General features: G+C 31.5%; 1 protein-coding gene across 1 annotated transcript; it reads right to left on the bottom strand.

Annotated features, from left to right (window-relative positions):
* Positions 1–3,188: 3,188 nt before the first annotated feature.
* DWF4 (Cytochrome P450 superfamily protein) lies at positions 3,189–7,331 on the bottom strand. Its single transcript, XM_068611375.2, has 8 exons — positions 6,882–7,331; positions 6,359–6,683; positions 6,103–6,255; positions 5,754–6,005; positions 5,516–5,608; positions 5,228–5,306; positions 5,004–5,110; positions 3,189–3,782 (listed from the first exon to the last, which is right to left on the bottom strand). Exons 1-8 carry the CDS (start codon positions 7,100–7,102, stop codon positions 3,522–3,524), a joined length of 1,491 nt encoding a protein of 496 aa, XP_068467476.1. The 5' UTR covers positions 7,103–7,331; the 3' UTR covers positions 3,189–3,521.
* Positions 7,332–13,088: the final 5,757 nt, after the last annotated feature.

The raw sequence follows: 13,088 nt of genomic DNA, 5'->3' as shown, positions 1-13,088 counted from the left end.
GTGTATTTTTTTTTATACGTTCGAAAATACAATTTTAAAAGGGTAAAAGTGGAGTTTCAGTTTTTATGGGGGTGCAATTGGATTTTATGAGAGTGCAGAATGAAAAACACAATTTTCGAATGTTATGGTATCCAGAATAATGTTCAGAGAGGACTGTTTCTTCATGCACCTCCATATCTTCTTCTGCCACATCCATACACATCATGAAAATATATTTTTATTCTTTTTTCTCATCCCCATAAACTAGTTTCTGGATTATGTAATCCGGAACACATTTGAAAAAAGACTTACGGATTACATAACCTATAAGTTAAATAAGACTTCCAGATTATAGAATCTGGAAAGTAATCATGCATTTCAAAAAAGACTTCCGGATTACATAATTCGGAAGCTAATTATAAATTTGAAAAATGACTTCCAGATTATGTAATCCAGAATATTATAGAGAGACATTTTTGAAAATTCAAAAATTTATGGAGGTAAGAGAAGAAGGTATGGAGGTGCAGGAAGAAACAGTCTGTTCAGGGATATAGGCCCAAACCCAATAAAAAAAAGTAAGATTTCCTTTTTAGGCAATTACTTTCTGCACCATATCACTACACCCAATTCCAATGAAAAGACGAAAATGCCCTTAAAAAATGGAATACATATAAAAATACATTTCAGATTCCCTTTTCCAAAATATGTTTCCAGATTTTTTTTTTCCAAAACAAATTTTTTAATTACGGATTTTCTTATCCAGAATACAATCACATTGGAAAATTTATTGTAGTTATGATAATTGTTACTGAATCCAACATTGAGCAGTTAAATAATTTCATCATACACAAATATATATATATATATATATATATATATATATGAGCTTAGTGTTTATAAATACATAGCCTGTTTTTATTACTGGCTTAGTAATAAAAAATACAGTTAATTTTCAGGGTGAAGCTAAACCACCAATCAAAAGTTGTAGATGGTAAACTTAAATCTTATGAAATAAATAATTCACTTGGGAGGGAACATAGAGAAAAGTTATAAGCACTAATTAATCACACGCTTGATAGCTCATCACCTCAATTTATTCATGACCAAGTAACTTCAATACCATCTCCAAAAAAAAACACTTTTCTTTTATATTATTTTAAGTTTTCCAAAATGTTTTTTAAGTTGTAATTAACAACTTGCCCACTTTGGCATGAAACATGGTATTTTTGTGAGGTAAGCAAAATGGAAATAATGTACCCAATCCACTTTCCAATTGTATCATTTTGGAATCCAACAACTAAACATTTTCAAAAAAATGCCCTTGTAAAATTTTGGATTACATAATCTGGAAATCATTTTTTAAATTTGTAATAAGTTTCCGGATTACATAATCTGGAAGTCCTTTTTTAGATACATAACTACTTATCCGGAAGTCTTATTTAGCTTCCAGATTATGTAATCCGGAAGTCTTTTTTCAAATGAGTTTTCAGATTATATAATCTATATAATCCGGAAACTATTCTATGGAATGATACAAGAAGGATAAAAATGTATTTTCATGTTGTGTATTGAGGTGGCGGAAGAAGATATAGAGGTGCAGGAAGAAACAGTCTCAACAGAATTCAAATATTTGTTTTTTCAAATGTCAAAACGGGACATGAAAATGAAATGGACTGGATCCAATGTTTTAACGGGTTTGGGCCTATAAAAAACTCACTTCCATGTTTTACTTATTTTGATTACTCGAGAAAAAGAAAGAGAAATTTGTTATCAAGTGATTTCCCTGCATGTTCAGGGAGAAGTATTTTCCTGCAATTTTTTTTTTGTTTTCCAAAAATTCATTAAATACACAATTTAAACTCTAAAATAAGTTAATCAAAACTCAATTTTGTATGTACCAACTATTTAGAGCTACATATACATATACCTTGGTGGTGTGAATAGTGGAATTACCTTTGGATAAGGCCAATTCTTAATTAATCAAATAAAATTGCAGAAATTAACAGCATCTCATAAAAACAAACAAGAAAATAATCCATCTTCAATAAAATAATCAGCCAACAACAGAAAATAACTAACTTGCAACTAACATATGTGAAAAACTATGTAGTGGTGTATCTGTAATAATTTGATTCGTTATGGATTCCCGGGACCAGGAGGAGTTGGATTTGTCGGTGAGCCAAATATTTGTTTTGATTTGGAGCCAAGCAATGGTTCTTTTCTTGCTTTCATAATTATTGATTCCACGTTGCTCTCCATATTTTTGCAAACCTTATTAGCCTTCATAACTATTTAGCCTCAAAACTCTTTCTAGGACTCTCAGAAACTTGGTATTTTTGGATCCGTAATATTAACGTGCAGTTCCGTAGGCCACTGCTGCTGAAAAGAGAGGACGAAGATACATCGCTGCGACCAGAAAGCGAAACTTAACCTAACAACAACCACGCTACATGCCAAATGTAACCTCACAAGAGCCCTCAGATTTAACACTATTTACGATTAAGGCATGGAGCCATATATAGTGTTTCACTTTGCTGCTGCTGCTGCTACTTCGTCGAGTCCTCACTAATTTCTTTTAACTTATTATTTTTGGCCTTTCACATATAAACACACCTTGTTCCGTGTGAAGCCTTCGCAAGACTTTTTTTTTTTGCACCGTAATGGCATTATCCGATGAAAATGATGTAGACCCAATAAGCTGCGTGTTTCAATTTCACTGTTTGATGAAGAAAAACTTAAAAAAGAAGGAAGAAAATGGTGGTGAATGGAGGAGGCTCCGGTGGGGCCATCACCAATTACTCAATTAATAATCACGTCACACCAAAGTCAAAGGGTGCAATTGGTGCATATGGTTTTACTCACAAATTCACATCTTATATTTTTGGTTACACTTTATGATTCATTCCATTAGTCCCAGACCCCGTTGCAACATTTATAGCCACTACCCACCCAACAACAAATGAATCTGCCTCCCAGATTGCAAACCGATGCAAGAGAGTTATATAAAGTATAAAAAAAAAAAAAACAACTCCCGGAATTAATGCGTCGTATCTTTCTCTGCTACTCATTTAAAAAAATTATTCGAAAAGAGGAATTTGCAAGAAGATACAATAATGATGAACAACGTTGGATTGAAACGTATTCCATAATTGTGTCCTGCACGGGTTCATGTTGGGGATGGCGTAAAGGAAAGCAACACAACGTATACATTTTTACAGAGAAATTATTAATTATTATTATTATTATTATAATAATAATATAAGTAGTAGTAAGAAAAGAAGGTGGTAGATTACAACAGTGGGCATGGAAAATAAAAATAAAAATAAAAAAGAATAAATATTGAGTGGTGGTGGGGATATATAAAATGTACAATGTGGGTGGGCAGTAAAAATATATAGTAGAGGGTAGAGAAGAGAAGAAAAGGAAAGAAGTGGTCCTAATCCCTGTGTTTGTACAATTGTACTTAATATTTGTCTTCCTCTTCCCTAGTTTTTACTTTTTTATATTGGGTGAACTAAGTAAGTTATTTGAATTTAAGGAACTTAGATCAAAGATTGGGCTTGGACTCTAATGGGTAGGCCCTTTGGGAAGTCCACAAAAGGGTAGGCAAAAGCTTCATCTGTTTCGGCCAACTCCCAGTGGTAGTTGATGATCAGATGATGGATGAAAACCGCCATTTCAAGCTTCGCTAACTCCGATCCCGCGCACAGCCGTGACCCTCCGCCGAACGCCAGAAAGTTATTGTTCGCCGCCGTGCTCTTGTTGCTCGGACAACCTCCACCACCACCGCTGCCGCCATGGTTCTGCACCATCAATAATCATATGAGTGAGTTAGTAAGTATTAATAATTTTGAGATTGATGTCACCATGTATTTGTTATCCTGAAATGGATCATTGGGAGTTGTATTTGATTTGAAAAAAAAAAGCAGAGATGCACGTGCAGGTGTGGGGCCCATTTCCACATGGGCATTAATGATCTGGAACCTCAGGACCTGGCCACACGTTCACAAAACACCCATGCTCATCATCATCCATCGCATCCACATGGACCCACCTCCGTACTGTTCACAACATCCCCTTCGCCGATCATGACACTTCATCATCTCAATTCTCAACCCACCACCACACCATCATTCATACTTATGCAGATGAGATGGATGGATGGTTGCATGCATGGACCCACTTGATCCTTTTTCATTATTCGCCATCCCCAACAATCATTTCTCACCCCCCCCCCCTAACCATCACTAAACTCAAAAATAACCCTCACGCTGTCTACCCACAAAACTACCACATCTATATCTATATCTAGTATGTCCTACGTTTTTTCTTCACCCATAATCATTCGCCATTCTTAATTAATTACTAATCTCACTCAATCTTCACCGTTGTTAGGGGGAGTAGATTAGGTTATATAACTTTAGAAGCATGTGCTTTGGTGATGAGGTGTTAATTAATTAGCTATGAAGAAGGCATATAGGGCATAGGTAGTTAGGAGTTAGGAGTTTGGACGAAGTCAACTAGAATGAATGACATCAAGCATTATTTTCTTTATCTATTTTGTCAAACCGTACAACCTGCGTACGTTATGTTCGGTCTGATTCAGAAGCGCCCAACGTAAAAACCTGTTTCTCTTCTGGAAAGGAAGATAACTCGCGAAGCTAATTGGGCTACGACTAGAAAAACCACATGCAACTATTACGGGGTGACGTTTTGGGCAAAATCCCCACCCCCAACCTCAACTAAATTTTGTTCTCACCACACCTTCCAGGAAAATAAAATTAGCCAGTGAGGCTCTGATTGCATGTGGGGATCCACCGCAAGGACCATTTCAAGTGCTTGGGGACCTCTGCTTATTTCCTTTTCTCTTTTCCTAATTTATCTATTTTATATACCCAGCTTTGGCTTTTGAGAAAAAAAAGAACAAGATGAACAACAAAAAATAAATAAAAAGAAAACAAGAAAAGGGTTGCACAATAATAACTATACAGCGCGTGCTGTCCATTGTTATAAGTAGAACTGACCTGCCATCTCCATGGATTGAAGTGTTGAGGTTGGTCAAAAAGTGAAGGATCCAGATGCACGGCTGCAATCACCGGAAGGACTTTCCACCCACATGGAATGTCATAACCTTTCAAAAACACACACACACCATTTTCAATTTGATTTCCCTTTTCTTTTTTCACAGCACAATTTTTCATCTTTCTACAAAACAGATATACAAATTTTCCACACCCTCCAAACATACCTTTATAATTAACATCTTTCAGAGCCTTCCTGTGGAGAAACCTCACAACATTTCCCAACCTTAGTGTCTCGTTCACAACCTTCAAAAAATGTAACAAATAGTTCATAAGTACACCACTTTATATACTTAAATGTGTGTTTTTCTTATTCACTTTGTGTTATCAAAGTTGCTTATAATATAATGCTGTTCTGTTGTAAGTAATAAACACTTTATTATACTGTATCACCTCGTCATCCCATATAATATTCTTAACTGCTGACTTGTATATTACTGTTAACATTCACTTACGCAGTGAGTGAATTCCATTCTTTTGTAATCGTCCCAAGTGAGTTCGACTTCCCCTGCTTGTTTCTTGGCTCTGACAATTTCACCGTGCTCTTCCTGTTTATTTTTTCACACAAATGAAAAAGAAGAAGCTAATTATCACAAGTAAAATTTGGAGTGAATTGTGTGGTAGAAGGTGGACAGGGTGAGAAAAGTGTTTGAAGAAAATATTGGACGTGGCGTCATGGTTGTACTTGCTTACCCTTAACTGTTGCATAGCTTGAGGACAACCGGGCAAAAAGTAGATGGCTAGAGCTATGGCTACTGAGGAAGTTTCATGGCCAGCGAAGAGCAGACTGAGAATCAAGTCAAGAATTTGTTCCGTGGAGAGATTGGAGTGCTTCAAAACCCAGTTCAGAAGATCGTCTTCCTCCAAACTCTCGTTTCCCTCTTGGATTCTCTTCACTCTCTCTTCCATTTTCCCCTCTATGAACTTCAGTATGGTGGACCTAGACTGTGAAACATTGACAAACATCACAGGATTAAAAAATTCACCACTGCCAAACTAGAGAAAAAAATAAAACACAATTTGTTGTTGTTGTTATCATTACCTTTAACGCCTTTCGGTATGCAGTTCCAGGTAGATTCAATGGCGCGGATACCACCCCTTTCATGAAAGTGACGTACTCTTTCTTTAGTTGCTCTGTCTCGATTTCCCCAGGATCCATGCTCATGATATGCTTAGCCATCAGGTTGAAGGTGAACTGCGATTTGCACAAGCCAATTGAGAGTGACAAGAAACATGAAAACACCCCTTTAGTACTTTTTTATGTGACTCGTGTGTGTTAAAGGTGAAACAAAAAGTACCTTCTTGGCTTCATCTTGGGCTGAGAACGTGCAATTTTGGTTCCAAGAGTTTAGAACCAAGAGGGTGTGTTTCTCCACCTCTTTCAGGAGGTGGGTTCTGAGCCTGGCGTGGCTCAGAAAGTTGAGTGATATAACCCGCATGTCTCTATGCATGTCGCCGACTAAGACCAACATGGACCATTTCCCGAGTATTCCGCCAATGCTTCTCGGATAGCTGCATTCGAACAGTTTCCCTTCGTTCTGCAGAATGAACCTGTTGAGTCCTGCATCTGCTGACACTATTGCCGGCTCCCCAAATAGCTTGGACTTGTAGATTGTACCATACCTGAAAACAAACATTGGCATGTTCATTAGAGTGGTAGAGCACCTCTCTATCTATACTGTGGGATTTTGTGTGTGCTGCTGTTGACATAACAAGGTCAATGAGATTTTGAAACTTGGGACTATACATACAAAAACATTCAAACTTTTCAGTTTTAGACCGATTACACAAGGTTTGGTGGCGGTTAACTAATTAATTTACCTTGCTATGTGTTTCTCCATGAATTCCCCTATGGTGGTGGCAGAATAAGGCTTTAAATAGCCAATGGTTTCACCAAGGAATGGCCAGCCCATGTTACCTGGGGGAAGGTTGAGCCTGGGTTTGGTTTGCTTTCTTTTGATAAGAATGAAGAAGATGAAGAAGAGTGGGAGAAGAGCAAGAATGGAAGAAGGAGAGTAGAAAGTTAGATGTGAGTCAGACATGGAGCTAGCCTGTCTGATTCTGATCTTTCTAATCTCTCTCTTTCTTTGTTCTCTGTGGTGGGGTGTGTGTTTTAAGCCTGAAAAAAAAATGTGAGTACACTTGCGTTGTGTTGTGTTGTGTTATGTTGGTATTGTGTGCAGTTTTTGGTTGGTATGAGAAAAGAAAAGAGAAAAACTAGAAAAGGTTTTGCATTTTATGGCGTAATAAAATGAGGAAATTGGAGCTAATGAAAGCGTGAAGCCAATGGGGTGGTTTTATAAGCTTCTCTTCTGACTTTAAGCGAAAACAGCGGAAAGTAGGAACCAGCAAATTGGCTTTACACTTTGGAAAACAGTAAGCTTTACAATTTTAATCTTGTTTATGCTTTAATTATATTTCATTAACTCATCATTCTACTTTTTCATTCTTTAAACGAAAAAAAACAATCTATGTGCTTACCTTTCTTCTGTTCCATTATACTTTACCAAGTACTAACCACTGTTGCTTTTGTTCTCTCTTATTCTGATTTTTTGGGAGAGAGCTTGTTCCAGGCATGCAGGGATTAATCAATACTTTGTCTTTTCCTTTCTGCTTCCCTCTTACTCCCTCTTCTCTTCTTTCTTCTTTCTTCTTTTTCTTTCCCTTCTTTTCCAAACGGCTCCCTCAAGGGAAAGTTGAAAGTGATATCCTCTTCTGTTAACTTGTTAGGCACAGAACATGCTCATCTTTTTCAAATACAACCAATTTATAATATCTTTCATCTCTTTTTTTAACTATTTTTAGACTGCTCAAAACTTGCTGCAAGATACAAAACACTTTTTTCTTTGGCTTTTTAATAACACTCTTTTCAAAATACCTTTCGAGTACCGTAAAATTACCTCCATAAACTATTTTTAAAATAAAAAGAGACAGAAAACCATTAGATACATGTTCTTTACTGAATTATATTCGGTGCTTTTCTTATTGTTTATTCAAATTTATTCATGATTTTATAGTTTTAATCAATTTAACTATTAGCAAAATATGTTATTACATTCTCTTATTCAAAAATTCTCCAACGATCATGGAATCATCGAAACTGATTTGTACTTCAGGTTTTATTTTAACTGATCGTTGTTAGTTTTAATTATTTTTGAAAAATATTAAAATGCATTGCTAATAAATGGATCTATTCTTTAAATAATTAAATGATTTTTTCATTTCAAATTGTTTCTCAGTATAATCTCACATTAAAAATTATAGTTAGAGTCGAGATATATTACTAATATAATCTCACATAGTTGAAATAAAGAATAATTTATATATATCTTTCTCTTTTAATAATTTAAAATGACGTTTAAAAACAAAATTATGATAAAGTTAAACAATAATTTAAATAAAATAATTTATTTTAATGATATTATTTTAATATATTTGAGATGAAAGTTGGAAAACAATATAAAAATAGTAAATTATATTTATTCGATACTAATAAATTTTTATTTTACTTTCTTTCTTAACCAATGAAATCAAAATAATTGACATTTATTAAATTTAAAATATTAAAGTATTATTGATATTTTTATTTGTTAATTTTTTTTGTCTTACTAATGTTCTTTATACTTTTAATTAACTGAAAATGATATCAAGTATCATTTTACAAGTATTGATGATATTTACATTTGTATTATTTTATATCGAATTTCATTTAATTTAGACATTTGTTGGCTTGTTATTTTGCAATGGACATTATCTATGTTGGTATCCCTCAAAATAAATGTAGTAACAATTAATTAGATTTTTATGATAAAAATTTATGTATTAACATAATAAAACAAATTTATATTTTCCTTTAATTAAAAATTATCATGGATAAAGAATTTATTGTAAGGCTTTTATTGTGAAAAAATAATAATTTATTCATTATTTTGGATGACAATTTAAAACAAACATTTTACCATGTGAATGCATAATTGTTAAACCATTGGAAGAGAAATAATTGAATAATTGTCGGTGGTTTACTGTGTGGTTGGTTATAGAAATACAACTTTCAAAGCAAAAGCCTATTTAAAACAAAATTATTATTATTATTATTATTATTATTATTATTTTATATATATAAACATAGTATTTACTTAAGTATTATGAAAAGGTAAAACAAATAATAACTAATTCAAAATGAAGAGGTTTTTAAGAAAAATAATTATCCAAGCCATAAATGTGAAAACCATTCAAGTATTTTATGAGTAATTTCAAAATTTTAAGTGTTTTATGAGATTTTTTTTTTTGTATATTTCTTATTTTTTTTTAAATATTTTCGGGGATAAATATATACCCACAAATCTCCTGATGAAGTATGTAAAGCGGACAAAAAAAGAATTACATTGAATTATATTGTTATTTTAATCTCATGAATAAATAATATACACATAATTTGGAATCGAAACATCACATATAAAAATCTTTAATATATAAATCATAAAAATAAATACTTAAATTGCATAATAATAATAAAATCATGAAAATATATTTATTTTTTAATTTTATAAAAATGTTTAGCATACACTAAACTTTACATGAAAACGTGCTATAAATAATAATAAAAAAAAAAAATATATATATATATATATATGACACAAGTATAAAAACTATTTTAACATAGTAATCATTTCAAAAATTAAATATATCATGCTTATTTTGTTTTAATTATTTAAAACGTGGTAATCAATCTATTCCCTGCATCGCACAAATATCTATTTAAGTAAAATTACAATAATATTATTACATTCGATTGAATTGTTAGTGAACCAAATCATCCACTAATCCAAGTTGTTAATTTTCTTTATTTGTTAGGTTGTTAAATACGTGTTTAAACCCTAATTAAATTGGGTTAAGCCAAATTGAGTTAAATAGAATGAAATAATATAAAGATTTATTTGGACATTTGTTTTCGTAAAATCTTATAGAAAAAAATGATAAAATAAATATCAAAACAGATCCTTCGTTAAAATTGTATTTTTTAATTAAATAAAACAAATTTGACTAATTAACTTATTAAAAAAATCCGAAAATTGATTTTAGAAGAGCGGAGGCATCTGAAATGCAAAATTATTAAAAAACATACTTGTATTTTAACGGTAACGAAACCCCGTCAATGATTACATCAATTACATTGCTTTTCAAAGTATTGAAATAAAAAACATTGGTTTGCACGCTGTCCGTAATATATTCATGATGATATGTTTAGTTGTTTTTGGTGACTTTTTTTATTCATATGTGATATGTTTAATTTTTATTCAATCCCTACATTATTATAATTATATTCAATCCCTCTTTCAATTAGTGAAGAATTAAATTTGCATCTTCCTCTAATAAAAAAAATTAAATTAATGTATATATATTCATAGCTCATTGATTAAATTATTTAAAAAAATGCTTATGCATCTAATAACAAAGGTTGAATTAAATTTGTGTAATTTGTGATGAAAATTATCAAAAGATGGATTTTAAGTGTAATTTAATTTTATAAAATTAATTAATAACGTAAAATTTAAATTTAATATTGTTTTATTTTATAAAATATGGAGAAACTCGTTGAAGAAGTATGATAATGAGTACATAATGTTGGAGATCCCACTATAAGAATATTTCATTGTAATGCAAACCTCATCCCATAAATCGGTTTTATGAGGTTGAGTTATGCTTAAAGTCCACTTCATAATATGGTATTAGAACCATTTAAAACATATCTTAACGAGTGTTTGTTGGACTTATTGTGCCACCCGCTATCGGATCGTTATCGGATCACTCATAATATGTTGTTCCACGCATGAGCTGTCACTCTCGACGTGAGGGTGTATGTTGGAGATCACACGTCAACTAGAAATAAGAATACGTATTATAATATGTGAATTGATAAATGAATTAGATAAATGATTTTATAAACGCAATTAATTAAAGAAGTGATTTTGATATTAATAATTTGATTTGGTGGATAAAAGAAGAGTGATGGAGAAGAAATGAAGATGGGAAATTGAGTTTTTGGTATAGTTGGTAGTGTGAGTGAGTGGTTGAAAGAAAGTGAGTGGATGGTGTAAACAGCAGAGTCACGGGCTTAATGATATGTCGGCGTGGTGAATGAATTTGGATCTGCATGTAACATAGTAGTAACATGGTACTAACATGCTAGTAACATAGTTTTAACATATAATTTTATGGGTATTGGTGGGACCCACACAAAAATAATTCAGTTGGGAATGGACCCAAAAGGGTTTATGAAATGTGATAACTACTGTTTCATTCTCATTGCATCTCGCAAGCTACCTACTTCCTCACAACATCTCCATCACTGTCTAATTTTAACTCTTCATTTTTTAATCAATAATTTATATTATTTACTTTCTATTTTGTTAACAAGTCAAGTAAATAAAGCCAAAATAAGCATTCAAACAAAATAAATATTAATAGTATAATTACGTTCTATTTTAATATGAAACATTGCAAGAAAAATTATTTTAACGGAGATTTATTTTTATATTATATAAGTCTAAAACTTTTATTAAGTAATTTATTTAGGATTGTAGTTTTTTTTTTCGTTAAATCATGATTTTTTTAAAATTTCAGAAAAAGTCTTTTACAACTTCCATTAAATATCACGAGTTTACGAACTTTTGTAAAATATCATATGTTTAAAAACATTTGTTAAATATCATGAATTTCAAAACTTGTATAAAATTTCTATTAAGTCATTTACTCAGGGTTATAGTTTTTATCCTTAGCCGGTCTACGACCTTTGATACCAGATGTACAGGTTGTCCGTCTCGACGGTACATAAGGTAATTTATATTATTAATAAAAAATTATAAACTAGTTTATTAATTAGTATAATATTAACTATTAAGGTTTTTATAAAGACTATCAAAATCTTAAAATTTATGAAAATCTTTGAAATTATGAAAGTTACGAGGATCTTAAAATTGATGTTGTCTGATTTGTTGGTATCTTTGGTAAGATAAGGAATAAATACTAGTTTTTAATGAAATAAAGAGTTGTTTTGTTACATATATGATATGAATTTACGGTATGTTGCTTATTATTTTATAGCAATAATGATTTGGTTGTGTTCAGAAGTTTATTATAGTTTGATAGAGTGAATTTAACTTTTTGTTAACTTATATTGTATTGGATTTTATCTTATTACTGAGTTTATAAGTGACTAGATTTTAATTGTGAGCAACAAACATTTCTTCTATATTTTATTTATATCTCTAATTAGAATCTTAGACATCTTAAATATAGTCACTAACAACATTGAGTTTATGAGACAAACTCGATCAATAAAAGATAATATGACTAGACGATAATAAGTATAATCTACTTCTAAAAAAAAAGATAGAGTTGATTATACTTTAAATTTTTTGAAAAAACTTATATATTATATATTTCTCTCTTTATATATATATATATATATTTATTTATTGGAGGTTTATATTTTGAAAATTTATAACTTATTTTATTTTAACGATAATGGGTGTTCACACATGATATCACCATGGCTATGCTTTGTTCTATATCAGCAACCACCTATAATCCACAAACAACCTTAATTTTCAACTTATCATTTCAGAAAATCAAACTCATATAAATTACAAGAACATCCACTGCGTTTGCATTTTCAAATATCGATGCCCAAATCACCACATGACACCATTCATGCACATTTTGTTTACATTTTTAGTACTAAAAACAGAATAATCTAAAAGCCCCATAGCTCTTATAATTTTTGAAGTGAGTATTGAAAATTATAATACAGAGTGCATTCAAATTTAGAAATTTAACCGATCTAATCCCAAAAGAGTTGGCTGAAGAAAAGTAGACAAGATTTCGAATCCAAATCTTGTCGTAGATTCGAGACAAAAATGTTTTATTTGGTTTTATGTACAGAGAACGCACCATGAAGTAGCAGACAAATTATGGAAAGTGATGAAGGCAGTAAAAAAAAAAATCAAAAAATCAAATAATAAAATA

This window comes from Phaseolus vulgaris, chromosome 2 (genome assembly GCF_051622355.1).
Source record: "Phaseolus vulgaris cultivar YP4 chromosome 2, ASM5162235v1, whole genome shotgun sequence".
Taxonomy (NCBI): Eukaryota; Viridiplantae; Streptophyta; class Magnoliopsida; order Fabales; family Fabaceae; genus Phaseolus; species Phaseolus vulgaris.
This window is presented reverse-complemented; position numbering and strand designations above follow the sequence as displayed.